At 38.6% G+C, this 22,776-nt stretch overlaps 2 protein-coding genes across 3 annotated transcripts in view; both read left to right on the top strand.

Annotated features, from left to right (window-relative positions):
* LOC147572807 (ankyrin repeat domain-containing protein 26-like) overlaps nt 1–22,776 on the top strand; it is a 626,452-nt gene that overhangs the window by 285,035 nt on the left and 318,641 nt on the right. The window lies entirely within an intron of this gene.
* LOC147572811 (ankyrin repeat domain-containing protein 26-like) lies at nt 1,766–21,103 on the top strand. The gene is made up of 3 exons (XM_086693302.1): nt 1,766–1,837; nt 20,044–20,334; nt 20,870–21,103. Exons 2-3 carry the CDS (start codon nt 20,137–20,139, stop codon nt 21,086–21,088), a joined length of 417 nt encoding a protein of 138 aa, XP_086549428.1. The 5' UTR covers nt 1,766–1,837; nt 20,044–20,136; the 3' UTR covers nt 21,089–21,103.

Genomic DNA, 22,776 nt, shown 5'->3' with positions numbered 1-22,776 from the left:
TATAGGGGACCACTTGTATTGGCATGCCACCTGCCTTAACTATCTCATTGTATTGGAACGCAAAATACAGCAACAGTAATCATGCTAAATGCATACACTTAGAGCTGACTATGTGCCACGTACCCTTCTAAGTTGTTCACGTATTATTTCCTAATTTTATATTCCCAAGATCCCAGTGAGGTAGATCCTATTATTATTTATTTTTCAGATCACTTTTATAAGATTATTTTGAGAGAGAGAGAAAGAGAGAGACAGAGAGACAGACAGAGATTGTGGGAAGAGCAGGTAGGGGGAGAGAGAGAGAGAGAGAGAGAGGGAGAGAGAGAGAGAATGCCAAGCAGGCTCCTCGCTATCCACGCAGAGCTGGATGTGGGGCTCAATCACGTGACCCTGAGATCATGTCCTGAGCAGAAATCAAGAGCCAGACGCTGACCCGGCTGAGCCACTCAGGTACCCCAGTAGGTGCTGTTATTACTTTCATTTTACAGATTTAGAGACTGAGACACGGAAGTTTTAGGTAGTGTGCTTAAGGTCATACAGCTCATAACCAGCAGAATTGGGAATTCAGACCCAGGCTTTCTGGCTCCTACTAGGATACTGCTTGTCAAACTCTTCCATGAAATATCTCGTTGTCACTGAAAACAGCATGTTCAGTTTCATAATCACGAGAACAGCAATGTCATTCACCTATGTGAATATTGAAAATCATAGTTGATATGGTGCTTGGAATATGAAAACAGAAATGTTTACCATAAGGTAATTTCCTATATTTCCTCCATTTGACCAGTAGATACATTTGTATTTTTATCTCATCATATATAATTTAAAACCATTAACAACGTTATGTTTTTGTAGGAGAGTAAGATTGGTCAACTATTCTGGAAGAGTATTGAAACGTTTTCGGCTTTGTAGGCCATAGTCTCTGTTGTAGAAGCTGAACTCTTTTGTTATGACCTAAAAGTAGCCATCATTCAGCATGTAGAGGAGAGTGTGGCTGGGTCCAATAAGATTTTAGTTACAGGGGTGCTTAGGCGGCTTAGTTGGTTGAGCGTCCTGACTCTTAATTTCCACTCAGGTCATGATCCCAAACCCCACATCATGAGACCGGTCATGAGACCGAGCCCCACATCAGGCTTCACCCTGAGCTTGCAGCCTGCTTACCTTTTTCTCTGTCTCTCCCTCTGACTCCCTTCCCACTTGTGTGTGCTCTCTCCCTCTCTGTCTCTCGTTCAAGTATAAAATAACAAAAAAAAAAAAAAACCAAAAACATTTAGTTACTGAAACAGGTGATGGTGTTCAACTAGATTGACAGTATTTAAAAGTATTATTTTTTCTTTATTTTAGTTACAAGAAGCACAGGAACGACATGCAGAGGCCGAAAGATACGCTGAGAAGATTAAAGATCATATGCTAAAGTATAATTTAAACCTCACAGAAAATAACTTGTTTATTTATAAAGCAGATAAGGAGTGTACTATGAGAAATGTATTAGTTATGCGAGTATATCATTGTCAAGCTGGATACAAATTCCAGCTTTGAGCTATTTTGCAATGCAAAATTTTGGCATCTTATCCCTCAATTTTGCACCATTGCCACAAAACACAACGAGAAAATTGGCACAATTGCCAAATCATCCTCTTGATACCATTTTAACAATCTGTAATACCCTCACTTGTTCAGAAGTTACACGATACAGTTTTAAAATTATGTGTGAGAATAATTATCTTGAGATCTGCATTTTAGGCTAAAGGTTAAAAACGCCAGGCAAGAAGCAACCATCACACATCAAGCGGCCCAAATTCAAGATCTTCAGAGCAACTTGCTAAAGGCAAGTTTGGTAAGTCGATCTCTGAATGATTGTCCTGAAAAGGAATCCTTATGTCACTAGTAGTAGTACATAAGAATGTTTTGGATCCTATGGAAATTTTCACTGATCAAAATATTTGGTTGATATTGTTTCTGCTTGCTACTAGTGATGTAATTCTTCTGTATAGATGAAGTTGATTGAATTCATAAAGTAATGATGTTTGTAGTGAGATTTAAATAAAAATATTGTGAGAATCTAAGAAGAGCAACATTTTGTATATACCACAGTGAGCATTTGGTTTAGTCCTCCTTTTGGCTATTGTATATAAAGGTGCTGTGAACATTGTCATACAGATGTGTGAGTCCCTGCTAATATTTTTCAGCGTGTTTCAAACGTCCCCAGTCTTTGAGTGATCATTTCATCTGGCATTCTGACTTTCTGTTGTAAACCCAACCCTTTAGTGAGAGTTTCAGAAAGAGTTCTTTTAATGATGATATGTTGTAATTTATAATTACAAATTTGCAACTTACTCTCTTCATCAACAATGACTAGCAGGCCATTATGCAAACGTCCTTCCCAAAGAATAGCCTTTTTTCTTTGTTGGATTTTGTAAAGGAAAAGAAATGCCAGTGAAAAAGGAGAAATGGCTGCTCTGTCAGGGCCTTACCTAGTAACATAGTTCTCCTACCATTGAAAGTTCAGAAACTCATTTTTTTTTCCATTCACTTGAGTTAATCAGCCTTTCAGAGATTTCAGAATTCAATTGCAGAAAAGACTAATGTGCCATTCAAGATTCTAATTTATGTAGTGAAACCACAACTGTTTTCCAAGTGGAACAGTGAATGTCATCCCACTCTCACCCTCCTTTGGAGGATGCTCATGGTACATCCTAAGTGGGAGCAATGAGGTAGATACACTGACCAACTCGTTTCTGTCAGTCACAAAAGCTATATAATATACATGCAAGTTTCATTAGGCAGCTATACCCGTCAGGGGAACTAGAATATTGTGTTGACTGGTTCTTTGTATGACTGAGGGGACATTGAAAACTACTTTCTTTTCTGTATGTCTTATTAATGAGTCACATTGTAATAGGGAACTTTTCATGCGAGTAATATGACACTCTGTTGATCAGTCTTCTATGAATGAGAGTGCTAGGCATGGTCCTGCTACTGTGTCCTAAAGAAATCATTAAGGTCTCAAAAACTAAAATCTGTAAGGATATCCGAAACTGATGAAGCTTATTAAAGAATAACGAGGGATTTTCTGTACATCTCTATAGAAAGGAATTAGGGTTATGGCATGAAATTACCTGCCACTTTAAGGTCTTCTCTGTGAATCAAAAACTGAAGATTGCATTCGGCCAACTCAGTGCATAGGTCTGACTTCTCTAGAAGGTCCTTATCTCCTGAATCCCCAAACCAGGGGCTACCTGGGTGAAGATATTTGATGCACACAATTTTGAGGTGAAGAATCTGGATTGGGAAGAAGAGGTAGCTGTAGCCAACTTAACCTTCCTAATAATATAGTCAAGTATGGGTCTGAAAGGAACTTCAGAAGACTTCCATAAGTTGAGATCTCTATGGACTAAGAAATTACTCAAAAGGAAACAAAGGCAAACCAGTGATCATCCAGCCCTTGTGATAAATGTTGTGTTATAAAAAAAGCGAGACAAAGTGCACTCGTCAGCATCCTAAGGGTAAAGGTGCCCCGTAAGACTCAATAAGAAAGACACACTCTAACGCTGAAAAGAGTCCAAATAAAATGTACACGATTAGCTGTCTACAAAGGTACTCCATGTCAAGTAATGATTTTTGAGTGCGCGGTTGAGGATGTTGTCTGTGAGCACCTAGATGGAAGAGCGAAAAGGACACGTGGCCTAGGCAAAGGGGCAAAGCTGGAAATGTGAATTAGAGAATCTGGTTTTGACGACTTAAGAGCAATTCAAAACACAGGTAGCAAGGGGAAGGATTTAATGTCAGGGATTGCCATCCTCCAGAAATAAGGTGGGGTTAGAAGCACAGAGGGAGGGTATGATCATTTTTCTCAGCTGCTGCTGAGAAGTGAAGCAGGATTAAGACTTTAATAATTTTTTTTTAAAAAAAGGTCCTTTATGACCCTCAAATTTTCTTAGTGGAAGTTAGATTTTAGTGTAAAAGAAGGAATAAGTGAAGAAAACTTGAATCTGTGGATGAGATGATTCATTAAAGAATATTTGAGTCCACTGCAAGGGGAGAAGCGGTGTTATAGATGGAGAAAGTTTCAAACTTAAGCAAATGGTTAATAGAAAAGGAGAAATTGAAATCTTTCTTCCTTATGCAGCCGGTGCTGGGATTTACAGATTTGTAGCACTTTACCAACTGCAAAGCTCTGGGGCCAGCTTTTCTGATATGCTGTTACCACAAAGCCTTAATCTCTTCACCAGAGTACCTGCTAAAGCAGCCTAACGTAAACAGTACGGGCATGAAATGATTGAGGACATTTGGTTTAGCAAGACTCCATTATTTCCATATCAGTGGCTTTCCCTTGCCTCTGATGGTCATATAAAGCATCTACTACTCAGTCTAGGTGGTGCTATTTGTACTTTACTCTGTGAGCATTGTCCACTGAGGGTATAGAGAGGATGTTATTTGAAAGTATTATAAGAGGAAAAAAAAAAGTATTGTTTGCTAGTGGCATTGGCGAAAGTTGTGTGAAGTACTGAGGAGAGATTCTGGGCCTCATCCTCCCCATTTGCTGCCACTTGCGGTGATATGAAGAATAACTTCAGTATAGTTTGTATACGGGGCCACTTGTATTGGCATGCCACCTGCCTAAACTATCTCATTGTATTGGAACGCAAAATACAGCAACAGTAATCATGCTAAATGCATACACTTAGAGCTGACTATGTGCCACGTACCCTTCTAAGTTGTTCATGTATTATTTCCTAAATTTATATTACCAAGATCCCAGTTAGGTAGATACTATTATTATTTATTTTGAGATCATTTTTTTGAGGTTCCTTATTTTGAGAGAGAGAGAGAGACAGATTGTGGGGAAGGGAAGGTAGGGAGAGTGAGAAAGAGGGAGAGAGAGAGAGAGAGAGAGAGAGAGAGAGAGAGAGAGAGAGACAGAATTCCAAGCAGGCTCCTTGCTGTCCACGTAGAGCCTGATGTGAGGCTTAATCACGTGACCCTGAGATCATGTCCTGAGCAGAAATCAAGAGCCAGACGCTGACCCGGCTGAGCCACTAAGGTACCCCAGTAGGTGCTGTTATTACTTTCATTTTACAGATTTAGAGACTGAGACAAGGAAGTTTTAGGTACTGTGCTTAAGGTCATACAGCTCATAACCAGCAGAATTGGGAATTCAGACCCAGGCTTTCTGGCTCCTACTAGGATACTGCTTGTCAAACTCTTCCATGAAATATCTCGTTGTCACTGAAAATAGCATGTTCAGTTTCATAATCACGAGAATAGAAATGTCATTCACCTATGTGAATATTTAAAATCATAGTTGATGTAGTGCTTGTAATGTGAGAACAGAAATGTTTACCATAAGGTAATTTCCTATATTTCCTCCATTTGACCAGTAGATACATTTGTATGTTTATCTGATCATATATAATTTATAAACATTAACAACGTTATGTTTTTGTAAGAGAGTAAGTTTGGTAAACTATTCTGGATTAGTATTGAAACATTTTCGGCTTTGTAGGCCACAGTCTCTGTTGTAGCAGCTCCACTCTGCTGTTATGACCTAAAAGTAGCCATCAATCAGCGTGTAGGGGAGAGTGTGGCTGGGTCCAATAAGATTTCAGTTACAGGGGCACTTGGGTGGCTTTGTTGGTTGAGCGTCCTGACTCTTAATTTCTGCTCAGGTCATGATCCCAAACTCCACATCATGAGACCGGTCATGAGACCGAGACCCACATCAGGCTTCACCCTGAGCTTGGAGCCTGCTTACAAGTTTCTCTGTCTCTCCCTATGACTCCCTTCCCCATTTGGGCGTTCTCTCTCTCTCTCTCTCTCTCTGTGCCCCACTAAGTTAAAAAAAATAATAATAATAACATTTCGTTACAAAAACAGGTGATGGTGTTTTACTAGATTGTCAGTAGTTAAAATTATTTTTTTTCTTTATTCTAGTTGCAAGAAGCAAAGGATCGAGAGGCAAAGGACATAAGATATGCGGAGAAGACGTAAGATCATATGGAAAAGTATAATTTAATCCTCACAGAAAATACCTTATTTATACAGCAGATAAGCAGTGTAGTACGAGAAATATACTTGTTATGCCAGTACATTATTGTTAAGCTGGATACAAATTCCAGCTTTGAGCTATTTTGAAATGCAAAATTGGGGATATTATATCTCTATTTTGCACCTTATCCACAAAACACGAGAAAAATGGCACAATTCCCAAATCTTCCTCTTGACACAATTTTACGAATTTCTGTAAGACCCTCATTTGTTCAGATATTATTGGTATTGTTTTACACTTATGTGTGAGAATAATTATCTTAAGATCTGCATTTTAGGCTAGAAGTGCAAAATGCCAGGCCAGAAGAAACCATCAAACAACAAGCGGCCCAAATTCACAATCTTCCGAGCAACTTGTTAAAGACAAGTTTGGTAAGTCGGTCGCTTAATGTCTGTCCTACTGAAAACGAATCCGTATTTCACTAGGACTAGTACATAAGAATGTTTTGGATCACATGGAAAGGCTCACTTATCGAAAAATTGGTTGATGTTGTTGCTATTTGCTACTAGCAATGGAATTTTTCTATAGAGATGAAATTGATTGAACTCATAATGATGTTTATAGTGAGATTTTCATAAAAACAATGTGAGAGTCTAAAAAAGCAACATTTTATATATACCACAGTGAGCGTTTGGTTTAGTCCACCTTTTGGCTACTGTTAATAATGCTGCTGTGAACGTTGGCATACAGTTGTGTGAGTCCCTGCTAATATTTTTCAGCGTGTTTCAAACTTCCGCACGCTTTGAGTGATCATGTCATCTTGAAATCTGACTTTCTCTTGTAGTCTCAATCCTTCAGTGAGAGTTTGAGAATGGGTTATTTTAATGATGATTTGTTGTAATTTGTAATCACAAGTGTGCAATTTATTCTCTTCATCAAGAATGACTAGCAGGTCGTTATGCAAACGTCCTTCTCAAGGGAATGGACTTTTCTCTTTGTTGGATTTTGTAAAGGAAAAGAAACGCCAGTGAAAAAGGAGAAATGGCTGCCCTGTCAGGGTCTTACCTAGTAACACAGTGCTCCTACCATTGCAAGCTCAGAAACTCATTTTCTTTTTCCACTCACTTGAGTTAATCAGCCTTTCAGAGATTTCACAATTCAATCTCAGAAAAGACTAATGTGCCATTCAGGATTCTCATTTATTCATATGTAGTGAAACCCCAACTGTTTTCCAAGCAGAACACTTAATGTCCTCGCACTCTCACCCTCCTTTGGAGGATTCTCATTGTAAATCCTAAGTGGGATTTACACTTAGGTAGATACACTGACCAACTCGTTTCTGTCAGTCGCAAAAGCTATATAATATACATGCAAGTTTCATTAGACAGCTATACCCGTCAGGGGAATTAGAACATTCTGTTGACTGGTCCTTTTTGTGGCTGAAGAGACATTGAAAATTATTTTCTTTTCTAGACGTCTTATAAATGAGTCACATAGTAACAGGGAACTTTTCATGCGAGTAACATGACTCTCTGTTGATCAGTCTTCTATGAATGAGAGTGCTAGGCGTTGTCCTGCTACTGTGTCCTAAAGAAATCTTTAAGGTCTCAAAAACTAAAATTTGTAAGGATATCCGAAACTGAAGAAGCTTATTAAAGAATAACGAGGGATTTTCTGTGTATCCCTATAGAAAGGAATTAAGGTTATGGCATGAAATTGTCTGCCACTTTAAGGTGTTCCCTGTGAAACAAAAACTTAGATAGCTTTCAGCCAACTCAGTCCATTGCTCTGACTTCTCTAGAAGGTCCTTATCTCCTAAATCCCCAACCAGAGGCTTCCTGGGTTGAGAAATTTTTTGGTGGGGCTGGGGGCGTTACTCTTCTTGTTGTATCTTTAGTTTTATTTTTTTTTAAATTTGCATCCCAATTAGTTAGCATTTAGTGAAGCAATGATTTCAGGAGTAGATTCCTTAATGCCCCTTGCCCATTTAGCACATCGCCCCTCCCACAACCCCTCCAGCAACCCTCAGTTTTTTCTCCATATTTATGAGTTTCCTGTGTTTGTCCTCCTCCCTGTTTTTATATTATTTTTGTTTCCCTTTCCTTTTGTTCATCTGTTTTGTCTCTTAAAGTCCTCATATGAGAGCAGTCATATGGTTTTTGTCTTTCTCCTACTAATTTCACTTAGCATAACACGCTCCAGTTCCATACACGTAGTTGCAAATGGCAAGATTCCTTTTTTTTGATTGCTGAGTAATACTCCATATATATATATATATATATATATATATATATATATATATATATATATCACATCTTCTTTTTTTAATTTTTTTAACGTTTTACTCATTTTTGAGACAGGGGAGACAGAGCGTGAACAGGTGAACAGGGGAGGGTCAGAGAGAGGGAGACACAGAATCTGAAACAGGCTCAAGGCTCCCTCCCAGCTGTCAGCACAGAGCCCAATGCGGGGCTCGAACCCACGAACCGTGAGATCGTGACCTGAGTCCAAGTCAGAAGCTTAACTGACTGAGCCACCCAGGAACCCCAAACATCTCCCTTTTAACGTGATTATTATCCATTTCTGTATCATCTTTAAAGAACTAATCCATTCTTTTGCCCGTTTTTATATTGGATTGTCTTTTCATTATTGGAAGAGTTATTTAAATGTCCTACATGCAAATCCCTTAGCAGATATGGGATTTTCAGGTATTTTCTCCTATTTAGTCACTTGCCTTTTCACTTTCTTGATGGTGATATTTGAAGCGTAGTAGTTTTTAATTTTGATAAAGTAAACTTAATCTGCTTTTGACTTTTGGTGTCATGTCTAAGAAATCATTGTCAAATCCTGTCACAAACATATACACATAAGCTTTTTTCTAAGAGTTTTATCATTTTAGCTCTTAGATTTTAAGTTAATTTTGTATATATGCTATGGGGTAGAGGTCTTATTTTATTGCTTTGCATGTGGATATCCATTTGTCCCAGTACCGTTTGTTAAAAAGACTAGTCTTATTCCATTTAATTGTCTGTCACCCTTGTGGAAAATCACTTCACTATAATGTGAGAATTTATGTTTAGATTCTGAATGTTAATACATTGATCTATATGTCTGTCCTTATGCCAGTACCATAACAAATTTTATGAAAACTTTTTCCTAGTTATCTTGCAAATTACCAGTCACTTATGTAATAATAAAAAGTCAGTGTAGTAGAACTAAACTTTGCTCCTATAAGATTTTTGTTTCTTGAAAGACCCTTTTGCCAGCCTTTGCGTTGCTGACCCCCTGACTCGATGTGAAGTCAGGCTCAAAAAGATAAAATGCTCTTTCTTTAGTGTGTTCAGACTTCTATTTACTTATTTATTTATTTATTTATTTATTTATTATTTATATTTATATATTTTTTAGAGCGGGCACAAGCAGGACGAGGGGGTGTGTAGGGAGAGAAAGAGAGACAGGGAGAGGGAGAGAGAGAGAGAGAGAGAAAGAGAGAGAGAGAGAGAGAGAGAGAGACGAGAGAATTTTTAGCAGGCTTCAAACTTAGTGTGGAGGCTGACAGGGGTCTTGATCCCATGACCCTGGGATCATGACCTGAGAGGCTGAGGCTCAACTGACTGAGCCACCCAGGTTCCCCGCCTGTGCAAACTTTTAGTGTCTCAGTCAGTGCTGCCCACTTTCATTTCCATCAAATCTTGGCCATAGGATCTCTTGACTCAGTCTACTAACGTTTACTTCATTATATTTTATTATCTCATTATAATGCATAGACTCATCCATAGTTTTCACCATCTAAGAAGGAAAAGATTAACTCTAGGCTATTCCTCTTTCCTGTTAAGCAATCTTGCTAACCCATCATCTTGCAATTCACAATGAGATCCTCTTCTGACCTTGTTCTTGTGTGTAACACTGGTGTTAATCCTGTTCTTGGCACAGATCATACTTTCTTGGAAAACACAGCAGGCTGTTTCCCCTTCTTTCACTTGAATAGAAAGATATGTATAGCTATATGTTTTAGCTCAGCATATAATTAATGGAATAAACATTATATCATTAAAATAATACAGCTGTACAAATTGCGGTAGTATTCAGTTGATTTATCAGAGACAAATACTAGATTGGTAATTTGAATGACAACAAACTTTTGAGGCCAACTTGTATGATATGGAGAAGCATTGTGGGACAACACAAAGATGAAGTGATCTTACCTCCCCACACAAAGAAGGTTGGAGTAAGGTAAAGCAGAATGTGGAGTTAATTTAAGTAGTGCTAAAGGACAGTACATTTGTTTTGCTACTGAAAAGATGAAAAATGATTCCATGACATTCTCTTTATTTCCTCACTGAGGAAAGGAGAATGAAGATTGAGCATTCAATGGATTAAAAAATACTCAAAGCTGCCTATTTCCTTTAATTGAAATCAGACCAAAGGCCCAATTTTGGTTATCAAATTGACTCTTTCTAGTTTTTCAACTATTGTGCTTCAAATCGTATGTCTCTGTGCTTCTACCTTAACTTGAGGAGACATTCTAAAGAGGCATTCCTGCCTACTTGTAAGAATTGTTGGAATTGAAGGGAATCTTAGAAAAAGATCTTAGAGACAGGAAGAAGGCAGAGGAGTAGGAGGACTCTAGGCTTGCCTCATCCCACGAATACAACTAGATAACAATCAGCTCACCCTAAAAACCCCAGAAATCGACCTGAAGACTGACAGAACAAACTCCACAACAAAAGGGAGAGAAGAGGGCACATCACAGAAGTTCCTTGATGCATAAATGTCGTCTAGAAGAGAAACAGATCCTGGGTTCTGCAGAGGGGAGGGAGTCGAGGTTGTGGGTAAGGGTGAGAGAGAGAAACGCACAGGGGAACACACAAAGAGAACATTTCCCCATAGCCACTGGCTTGGAAAACAAGAGGGCCTGCATTTCGTGAGTTCTTGCAACCAGTAGTGTGTAAAGTCTGGAGTTTCAAAGGGCATCCGATTTAGGTGGTTTACAGCCCTGAGGTACTCCACTGCTCATGGACAGAGGGCAGGCAAACAACGTGGGAACATATAGCATGGGTACAGTGGTCTGAAGAGTGCCTGGGGCACACAGTGGGGAGATTAGTTGCTCTTCTCAGAGCACGTCCCTCAGAGGCAAAGTTCAGAGGCCTGTCTGTAGGAACAAAGCCACTGGCTGGCACCATCTCCTTCTCCTGCCCCTCACCACAAACATAAAGCCACCTGCAGGAAGCAGTGCATTGCTAACACTGGTTACCTAACTGGCTTACACCAAACACCACCCCCTTACACTCTGGTGGAACTACCTTTCTCAATCACTCTTGCTTGAGTCCCAGCACAGCAGACCCCTCCCCCAGAAGACCAGGACAAATACCTGCCCACACCACATCTCCCAACCAGAGAGTTTCCCTTGGCCTCAGTTCCAGTAGAGGTGGTGACAGGTCTCATTTCATAAGCAGACCAGAGCACACCTAGTTAAAACCCGCTACATTCAGACCAGGGACCACACACTCACCAGACCAGGCAAGGAGAGCGTCTGCAGACGACTGGCCTAAAGGATAGCATAGCCAGAACACAAGAGCAGGACACATGCAGCACACACTGGTGATACTCCCTGAAGTGCTAGACCCTGGGCATTACACGACGTCTTTTTCCTAAGTCCATTACTTTCGGGAGCAGGTGACATAACTGGCTTCTCTAACACACAGAAGCTGGCAGATACTTAGACAAAATGAAAAGACAGAAGCATTTATCCCAAATGAAAGGACAGGATAAGGCCATGGCCAGAGACCTAAATGGGACAGATGTAAATAACACGCCTAATGGAGAATTTAAAACCATGATCATAAGGATATTCACTGGACTTGAGAAAAGAATGGAAGACATCCGAGAGACCCTTACCACAGACATAAAAGAGTTGAAGAATCAGAGATGAAGAGTGCAGTAAAAATGAACAGCAACCTGGAGGAAGCAGAGGAACAAATTAATGACCTAGAAGACAGAGTAATGGAAAGCAGTGAAGCTGAAGAAGACAAAGAAGAATTATCCAATGCAAGAATAGACTTAAGGCACTCGGTGACTCCGTCAAATGTAAAAACATTCCTATGATAGGAGTCCCAGAAGAAGAGGACAGAGAGAAGGGGACAGATAATTGATTTGAAGACACAATAACTGAAAAATTCCGTCATGTGGAGAAGAAAACAGACATCCAGATCCAGGAGGCACAGAGAACTTCCATCAAAATTAACACCCAAGACATATTGTAATTAAATTTGCAAAATATACTGCTAACATCTTTTTTTTTTTGTTTAGTGTTTTGTTTTTTGCTTTTGTTTTTTTTATTTCCGTGACAAAACGCAGACACAAGCAGAGGAGGGGCAGAGAGAGAGACAGAGTGAGAGAGAGAGGGAGAGAGAGAGAGAGAGAGAATCCCAGGCACTCTCTGTGCTGTCAGCGCAGAGCCCACTGGAGGGCTTAAACGCACGAACTGCGAGGTCACGACTTGAGGTAAGATCAAGTCATGCTTCACAGACTGAGCCACGCAGGCGCCCCACTGCTACAAATCTTAAAAGCAGCAAAATAAGTCATTAACTTCCAAGGGAAAACCCACAAGGCTAGCAGGAGATTTTTCAACAGAAACTTTGCAAGGCAGAAGGCAATGGCATGATATATTCAAAGTGCTGAATGAGAAGAATCTGCAGCCCAATATACTCTATCCAGTAAGGCTATCATTCATAATAGAAGGAGAGATAAAGAATTTCTCAGACAAACAAAAATGGAAGGAGTTTGTGGCCACTAAATCAGCCTGTAAGAAATATTATCGGGGACTCTGAGTGGAAAGGAGAGATCAAAAGTGACAGTATAAAGGCAGGAAATGTAAAAGCAGTAAAAATGTATATTTCTGTCAAAAAAAATCTTCAAGGAATGCCCCAAAAACGGATATACAATATAATAGCTTATCAAAACATGGGGAGGAGAAAAAAATGAGCTCTAACTTAAGTGACCATCAATTTAATATAGACTGCTACACACAGAAGGGGTGACATACAAATTAATGCTTATCATATACCAAAACCCACTAATAACCATGCAAAGAATAAAGAGAAAGAAATCCAAATATATCATTAAAGCAAATTAGAAAGACATCAAAGGGAGAAAAACAATAAAGGATTTGAGAAAATCTCCAGAAACAACCACAAAACAAGTAGTAAAATGACAATAAATACATACCTGTCAATAATTGCTTTGGATATAAATGGAATAAACACTCCAACCAAAAGACCTAGGGTGACAGGATGGATTAAAAAACAAGACCCATCTGTATGCTGCCTATAAAAAGCTCATTTTAGACATAAAGACACCTGCAGATTCAAAGTGAGGGGATGCTTGCACTGTTGGTGGTAATGCAAACTGGTTCAGCCACTCTGGAAAACAGTGCATAGGTTCCTCAAAACAATTGAAAATCGAACTACCCTACGACCCCTCAATAACACTACTGGGAATTTATGCAAAGGATACAGGAGTGCTGATTCATAGGGGCACATGTACTCCAGTGTCTATAGCAGTGCTTTCAACAATAGCCAAATTGTGGAAAGAGCCTAAATGCCCATCAACTGATAAATGGATAAAGAGATGTGGTTTATATATACACTGGAATACTACCTGGCAAGGAGAAAGAGTGAAATCGTGCTATCTCTTGCAATATGGATGGAACTAGAAGGTATTATGCTACATGAAATAAGTCACAGAAAGACAGATATCATATGTTTTTGCTCCTATGTGGAACTTGAGAAATGTAACAGAAGACCGTGAGGGAAGGGAAGGGGAAAAATAGTTACAAACAGAGAAGGAGAGGGGCAAACCATAGGAGACTCTCGAATGCAGAGAACAAATAGAGGGTTGATGGGGGGCGGTGGGTAAGAAGGGAAAGTGGGTGGTGGGCATTGAGGAGGGCACTTTTTGGGATGAGCCCTGGGTGTTGTCTATAAGTGATGAACCACGGGAATCTACTCCCAAAACCAAGAGCACACTATACGCACTGTATATTAGCCAAGTTGACAATAAATTCTATTAAAAAAAAAAAATGAAAGCGAGGGGATGGAGAAAAATTTATCACGTTAAAAGAAAAAATAGCGATACTTTTGTTAGACAAAAGAGTCCTTAAAACAAAGACTGTGGGGCACCTGGGTGCCTCAGTCATTTGAGCGACTGACTAGGTCTTGGCTCAGGTCATGATCTTATGGCTGGTGGCTTTGAGCCCCATGTTGGGCTCTAGACTGACAGCATGGAGGCTGCTTGAAATTTTCTCTCCCCCTTTCTATGTCCCTCCCCAACTCTGTCTCTCTCGAAATAAATAAACCAAAAACAAAGACTGTAGCAAGAGCCAAAGAATGCTACTGTATCCTAATAAAGGGTACAATCCAATAGTAAGATCTAACAATTGTAAATATTTATGCACCCACCATGAGAGCACTCAAGTACATAAAACAATAACCAACATAAAGGAACAAATTGATAATAAGACAGTAATAGGGTACTTTAACACCCCATTTACATCAACATATCTTAACAAAAAAATCACCAAAAAATACATCTTAACAGAAAATCACCAAAGAAACAATGGCGTTGAGCCATACGAGAAAGACAGATATCATATGTGTTCACTCTTACGTGGATCCTGAGAAACTTAACAGGAATCCATGGGGGAGGGGAAGGAAAAAAAAGATGTTAGTGTGGAAGAGAGCCAAAGCATGAGACACTCAAAAACTGAGAACAAACTGAGGGCTGATGGGGGTAGGAGGGAGTGGAGGGTGGGTGATGGGTATTGAGGAGGGCACCTGTTGAGATGAGGACTGGGTGTTGTATGGAAACCAATTTGACAATAAATTTCATATATTTAATAAAAAAAAAAGAAAAAGAAACAATGGCTTTGAATGACAGAGCGGACCAGATTGGAGTTAAGAGATTTTTTTCAGAACGTTCCATCTTAAAACAGAATACACGTTGTTTTCAACTATACATGGACTATTCTCAAGAATGGATTAAAAAAAAGGCCTTAATTATTAAAAACAATACATGCAGGTTAAATAACGTGCTACTACACTGCAATGGGTTAAGCAAGAGATACAAGAAGAAACTTAAAAAAAATACGTGTATACAAATGGAAATGAAAAAAAAAAAAAAAAAAAACAATGGTCTGAAACCTTTGAGATGCTGCAAAAGTGGTCCTAAGAGGGAAGTACATAGCAATATAAGCCTACTTCAAGGAGCAAGAAAAATTTCAAACAACCTAACCTTACACCTAAAGGAGCTAGAAAAAGAACAACAAATGAAGCCTGAAGCCAGCAGAAGAAAGCAAGTAATAATGATCAGAGCAGGGGGCCCTTGGGTGGCTTAACTGGTTAAGTGACTCTCGATTTTGGCTGAGGTCATGATCTCACAGTTGTGAGATCGAGCCCCATGTTAGGCTCTCTGCTGGCAGCATGGAACCTGTCTGGGATTCTCTCTTTCCCTCTCTCTCTCACTCTCTCTCTCTGCCCATCCCCCACTCATGTGTGGTCTCTCTCAAAATAAAATTAAAAAAAGAAATTAAAGCAGAAATGAATGATAGACAAACAAAAAACAGATAATACTAGAGCAAATCAATGAAACCTAGAGCTGGTTCTTCGTAAAAATTAATAAAACTGATAAGGTGTTAGCCAGAGTAATCAACAAGAAAATAGAAAGGACCAAAATAAATAAAACCACAAATGTGAGAGTAGAAATAAGAACCAACACCACAGATTTACAAACATGTATGAGAGAATATTGTGAAAAAATGTATGCCAACAAGTTGGACAACTTAGAAGAATTGAATAAATTCCTGGAAATATATAACTTACCAAAGTAAAACAAGAAGAAATAGAAAATTTGAAAAAAAAATCAATTACCAGCAAGGAAACTGAATCAGGAATCAAAAAACTCTCAACAAACACAAGTCTAGGACCAGATGACTTCAGACGTAAATTTTAACATGTAAAGAAGAGCTAATACAAAAAAAAAAAAAAAGTTTAACCTGTCCTTTTCAAATTGTTCCAGAAAAACATAAAAGGAAGGGAAACTTCCAAATTTATTCTATGCCAGCTTTACCGTGATACCAAAACCAGATAAAGACACCACAGAGAGAATTACAGGCCAGCATCTCTGATGAACATGCAAAAATCTTCAACCAAATAAGCAAACTGAATCCAACAATACATTAAAAAATTATTCACCGGGGGCAGAGGCAGCTGGGTGGCTTAGTGAGGTAAGCATCCAATTTCAGCTCAGGTTATGATCTCATGGTCCGTCGGTTTGAGCCCAGTGTCAGGCTCTGTTGACAGCTTGGACCCTGGAGCCTATTTCAGATTCTATATTTCCCTCTCTCTCTGTCCCTCCCCTGCTTGTGCTCCTTCTCCAAAATAAATAAACATTAAAAAAATCATTCAATCATTCACTATAACCAAATGGGATTTATCCCTGGTTTGCAGGGGTGGTTCAATATTTGCAAATCAATGAATGTGATACCTCATATTAATTTTCAAAAAAGCATAAAGTCATATCATTGCAATAGATGCAGAAAAAGAATTTGACACACTGTAACATCCATTCATGATATAAACTTCAAGAAAGTAGGCTTAGAGGAACCATACCTCAACATAATAAAGGCCATATATGGAAAATGAGCAGTTAATATGATCCTAGCTGGGGAAAAACCGAGAGAAAAACTTCTTAGATCTTGCTTCTAGTTATCTGCATCTTCTCATTAGCACCATTGGTTGTTAATAAATTAATCTTAACATTTATTACATCCTATTTTAATGGAGACCAATTTCTCCTATACAAGTTTATGTATCTCTTTTTTTTAATCCACATTTCAATTTATCATTTTTGTTTTTTTCTTAACAAACTCCCCAAAGGTTAGATTTCTTTTGTTCACAAATCTGTTAGGAAAAGTGTGGCCAGGACAGCTAGTCTCTGCCCTGCTCAGCTTCAGGTGGGGCAACTGAAAGGTTTGGGGTTGGAACCATTTGAAGATTTGTTCACTAACGTCTGGTGGTTGATGCTGCCTGTTGCCTGGGACTTCAGTTCAGGAGGCAGCAGAAACACTGAAACTGACACACCTAGACCCTCTTTGTGGCCTAGGCTTCCTCACTAGATGGGGAGCTAGATTCCAAGTAAGCAGCCTGAGATACAGAGCAAGGCAGAATCGCCTTTTGTCACCTAGGCTTGGAATACACACAGGATCATAGTCACATATTCTGTTCATTAGGAGCAAGTCACTAAGGTTGTTCCATGGTCTTTTTTTTAGTGGAATTAATATTTAAAACCTATGGACACCTTTAAAAAGCAGTATACTTTACCCACTGGCCACAAATGTTTGTATTCCTCCCACCTGAAAACTACATTCACTCCCCTCCCCCTCCAATACCTCCTGCAAGTCTCAGTTATCATGGCATCAGGTTCAGGCCTTGAGTCCAAGATCTTACCATCTTAATCAGGTGCAGTGGGGATAAGCTGCCTGGGTTATGGTATCTCAAGTATAGCCCCTTGAGTGCAAGGGTTCTCAATATGAGGACTTGAGAACGAAAGAGACAGTTATTTACCACTCACAAATGCAACATTCTAGTCAACTGCTGAAGACTCACCCATTCAGAAAAAGAAGATGGGAAGCACCCTAGTCCATAAGAGTTTTGAAATATAGCCTGATGCATGCTGTCAGTTCTTAAGTTAGGACTTAGTCGTAACCACGGGAATACTTTCTCCATGTCTCTTCCCTTTCTTTACTCTTTAAGCTCTTGGTGCCTTCCTTTTCATAAGGAATGACCTGTATTTGCAGCTGTTTTTTCATCCTGCTTCCTCCCTGTGGGACTTCTAAGACCCAAAGGCCTCTTTTCATTTTGCACTATTTGGTCTCTTTTAGTCCAAGGTAGCAAATAGTATGTTTGCTACTATATATCTCTTACCTTTTTTAGTTTTCTGTAAATATTACTGGATTTCATGCCGTGTTTTAGCAAAGCGAGTCTCCCAAGTCCTTTTGAGATAAGCTTTTCGCTTCAGGTTTCCTGTGAAGCTCTTATAGGACAATGCCTTTAAAATGCGTCTACTCTTGGGGCTCCTGGCTGGCTCAGTTGGTAGAGCATGTGACACTTGATCTCTGGGTGCTGAGTTTAAGCCTCATGTCGGGTGTGGAACCTACTTTAAAAAAAATCTTATAGTCTTAAGATCCTTAAAGAAATTGGAGGCATACCTTAAATCTTTCTGTTTTCCTGGTAGCACCCTGGATTTTCTCTGAACCCAAAAGCCATTTCTTTATTTTAGCATTATTTGACAGTTCAACATGTAGAGAGGCTGTAAATGAGAAACAGATACTTGAACCCAGTAAGTCCTGGTTCCTTTCAGTTGCATAGTCTTTCTTTAGTTTCTCTTTCCTATCCGTTTTAATTTCAGGTATTTTGTAGCATGACTTCCCTTTCCTCCAGTATCATTTTCTTCACATGCTTAGAAACCCTTGCTGTCAGCCTCTTCACAGGCCATCAGGTTTCCACTAAGAGTCTTGTGGAGGCCCTTTTTGGGTCTCATTCTTACGCTTTTCTACATCTTTCCAGGTTCGACCTACCTCCTGGTTCAAAGGAAGTTTAGTTTTAGGTTTTTTTGAATAGCAGCACACCATTTTTAGTATCAGTATCTGTGGTAGTAATTTACTGCTGCATAATAAGCCACCTCAAAACCTAGTAGTTCAAAACAGCATTCCTCTTGTTCACCAATCTTTAGTTTAGGCAAAGCAGAGTAGGGCAACTCATTTCTTCTTCATTTGGCATCAGCTGGCATAACTGGAAGCTGGAGACTAGAATCATCTGAAGGCTTGTTCACGCACGTGTTTGGCTGTTGAGGCTGGCCTTTGGCTAGGACGTTGGCTAGTCTCAGCTGGAGTATCTACATGAAGACTCACTAGGTAGCCTGGGATTCCTCACCACGTGGTGGCTGCGTTCTAAGGGTGAGCTTCCCTAGAGAAAGGAAGTCAGATGGAAGCTGTATCACATTTTCTAAGCTGGCCTTAAAAATGACAGCAGTTCTGCATATTCTGTTCACTAGAAACCAGTTACTGAGGCCAGCATATATTTAAGGGGAGGGATTTTCACAGAAGTATCAATGAATTTATAAAACCACCACATCCACTCACCTTGTCTTACCAATCATATAGAATGGATGGAAGTCGTTCCCAACTCAGCATCACTGAAACTCCAGCCAGTTTTGTTGTTGTGGTTGTTTTTGTTTAGTATGATCTCTTATTTTCTAGAAAGTAACAAAGGATTACAAGATAACAGTATTGAATTAAAATTTTTTTTTGCCTCAAAAGCATATTTGGATCATCCAATTAAAGTTTTATACTGGGAGATGTGATTTCTTAACACATCCCGGAGAATCATTTCTCCTGGGAGTGCAGTTCAAATTAGCATAAAACATTTGCAGTTCAGAAACAAGCCATGGCATTAGAAGCATTACTTATAGATTCATGAATTAGAGTCTTATTTCCAGAGTCTTATCTTGGGACGCATTTTTTGACTTGGGCATACATAAGTCAATATGATATTGCTAAAACTTCTTTAAAAGTTATGGAGTGTTAAGATGGGGGAAGGGCTAAGAGACTTTCTCCTAAGAGGGGACTTATTTTATGAAAGAAAGATATGAAAAATCATAGAAAAATAAAAGTATAGAATCAAGTGCAAATGTTGTGTACTAAAGAGAATGATAGCAAAGATCTATTTCAGTAACACCTGATGTCTTTAACGTGTCTCTTGATTTTCTGACTTGTTTAAGGTTCTACATTCTAAGAGAGGTAACATTTTATTGCAAATGAGTTTATTTAAAAATTTGAGTGCCTGGCTGGCTCAGTTACTCTTGATCTTGAGATTGTGAGTTTCAGTCTCACACTGGGTGTAGAGATTACTTAAAATCTGAAAAAAAAAAATGTTCCTAGTAGTTTTGAGTTAGACTCTTTTCACTCCCTTCCAAACTATAGTGTTTTATTCATGCAGGCTGATGTCCTTACAACAGAACTGGAAACTACATGTTCAAAATGTCTACACCTGGATGCAAAAAATCAAGTTCTTCAACAAGAGTTATTATCAATGAAAGCTTTCAAAGAAGAATGTGAAAAACTTGAGAGCAACAACAAGAAGTTACAGCAAGAAGTAGTAAAATTGAAACAATTTATGGAAATGAATATGGTAGAACGCAGTCAAGTGGAGCAGTATAAACAGGAGATTGAAGAAAGAGCACGACTGGACATAGTAGAAAAATTACACGAAGTCAACCTGTTTTTACAGGTTAATTGATTGATCTGTAATGTGCTTTAACTCATTTTACTGGAAATTACATTTTGGATAGATGCATTGTAGGGGTTTCCTCTACTTGCTTTATGGTAATTTGTAGATTTCTGGAGGCATTTGTTCCTCCCTTTAAAGATTTCAGTTTTCATCATTCTTCCTACTAAATCGAGAGGATAAGAAAAAATGATGATTTAAACAACTAGTCTCACTATGAAGAGGAAAAGAAAAATTATTTAAAAATTGCACTGTACTTGGATTATTCTTAAGTTTATTGTTGACTTTTAAAATTTTCTCATTGATTCTATTATTTGAATTATCAGATTGCGTGAATACTAACACAGGAATGTTTGAACTTTAATTTTATAAATCATGTTTAATTCAGTTGACATTGATGATAAATATTTTACACTTGAGCTTTTTTTCATTTAAAATTGCTCTCTGAAACATTGACTCAGAACTAAAGGAAACAGGTATAATTAATTATCCAGATTATACCTATTTTGAAACTATCCTGTTAATTTTTTTTCATTAGGCACAAGCAGCAGCTCGACAAAACTTGGACCAGTTAAGAGAAAATGATCATGCTTCAACGAGAAATCAAATGGAACTTAGAATTAAAGATCTGGAATCTCAGGTCTCTACAATGAAGACTTCTCAAGATTCTACTAAAACAGAGTTGGAAACCTACAGGCAACTCTACCTAGAAGAATTAAAACTTAGAAAATCCTTGAGAAATAAGTTGAACAGGTAATTCAAAACAGAATCATAGACAAGAAATTTAGCTTATTAATTTGCCTCTAAAGCATAATTTCTGTGGAGCCAAGATCATGAGATGAGTAGGAAGTGAAAGCCAACTAGATCGTGTTATTTTGGAAAATGAGGTTTCTAAGTGAACTTACCTTTGAAATGTTAGTCCAGGACAGTTTGCATCCTTTCTCTTTTTTTCGGTTTTACAGGACCTCTTCCCCCACCCCACCCCCGCACCCCCCGCCCTGTATATTTTCCATTGATCCGATCTGCTAGTCTTTAAGTGCATTGTTCGAAGCTTTCTCATTTAGAAGCGTATTATTATAAAATTGCTTGTCAGAATTACCCTAAATAGAAATGTCGATGAGTTTCTCTTTGGAAGATTACATCTTTAACCTAAAAGGTCAAGTACTACTACTACTCATCCTGGCAGCTTGGTACATTTATTCTCTTGATTGTGATCTTTGGTATGATTACTAGAGTGGGCCTTGAGACAAACTATCCTTTATGCTTTTTCTACTTTACATAAAGGCATCCAGGTGAAATACAAAAAGACTCACACAGGGCTGAAGGGTAGTATAGTTCCCAAAGTGGCTAAAAGAGCACCATGGTGGGAGGGAGGCATGTGGAAGACTGAAGATAGAAAGGGCAGATTCTGCCTCCAGTGCCTTGGTAACTGTTATAAGCTAATTGCCTCTGTAGCTGTTTTAGTTCTTTCTGATCACACGTCTGTCATCTACTATCTCCCCTAGAGATTGTTGGTCTCAATGATTCCTCAGTGTCAAATGCTCAGTTTCTTTGAGATAATAAGTGAAATGTACAAGAGTGGTAAAAGCAAACGCTTGAAAATGTCTTTGAGGGATGGTTTAGTTTTACATCTGTAAACAGGTTTACTAAATATAAGTATGTATATATAATGGCATCCTGAAGGATCCTGTCAGCACAGCCATTCCAGAAGACAGCAAGTATTATTTGTTAAGCCATGTACATCACTGATAGCCACTTCTCTCCCTTCCCTAACTTGAATTGTTAGTTAGGAATCCCCCTGGAAACATAAGTATTTCTTTAGAACAATTTTAAAAGTATAATTTTAGATACTAGGTGTGCTCCGTCACATGTTCAGTGTTAAAACACTGTTCAATGGCAAATGCTATTTACTATTATGGAAACCTAAAAAAAAATGTATGTCATTTAGGAATGATTTAGGGAAAAAGAAAATGTATTTGTGTTTCTTAATCTTCACAGGGCTAAGGAGAGACTCTCAGAGAGCAATACATATTTTCTTGAGGAGAGACAGCAGCACCAAACTTTACTCAAGACCCTTACTATGAGCCCAGGCCTGGAACCACCTTATTGTGGACATTTTGAAAATAATTTAGTGCTCAATGGAAACCTTACTCCAAGAGGAAACTTAGTGATTCCTACCTTAAACCCACGGCCGTCATATGAGTACTGGGAGACTTCCTTGTGGAAGGTTAGTTATATTATCTGTTTAGTTTGGGTTTCAGATATCTGATGTTGTTGCTTTTAATTTGGTGAAATTGTGAGTTGTTTAAGTAACTAGCACATACGAGATAAAAGTCAGCATTATATGTGCTAAGAAAGAACTGAGGTAAATTTTATATATATATATATATATATATATAATATATAATATTTATATAATATTAATATAATTTCAATATAATAAAA

The sequence above is a fragment of the Puma concolor genome, chromosome E4, assembly GCF_028749965.1.
Source record: "Puma concolor isolate L17-30 chromosome E4, mPumCon1.1.hap2, whole genome shotgun sequence".
Classification (NCBI taxonomy): Eukaryota; Metazoa; Chordata; class Mammalia; order Carnivora; family Felidae; genus Puma; species Puma concolor.
The sequence above is the reverse complement of the archived record's forward strand: the minus strand, read 5'-3'. Positions and strand labels throughout refer to the sequence as shown.

Bases quoted from the DNA above. Each gene is read 5' to 3' on its own strand.
- LOC147572811 (XM_086693302.1), top strand. From the start codon at position 20,137: ATGAAAGCTTTCAAAGAAGAATGTGAAAAACTTGAGAGCAACAACAAG. The intron at 20,335-20,869 runs GTTAATTGATTG...TTTTTTCATTAG, and splicing joins AAGTCAACCTGTTTTTACAG to GCACAAGCAGCAGCTCGACA.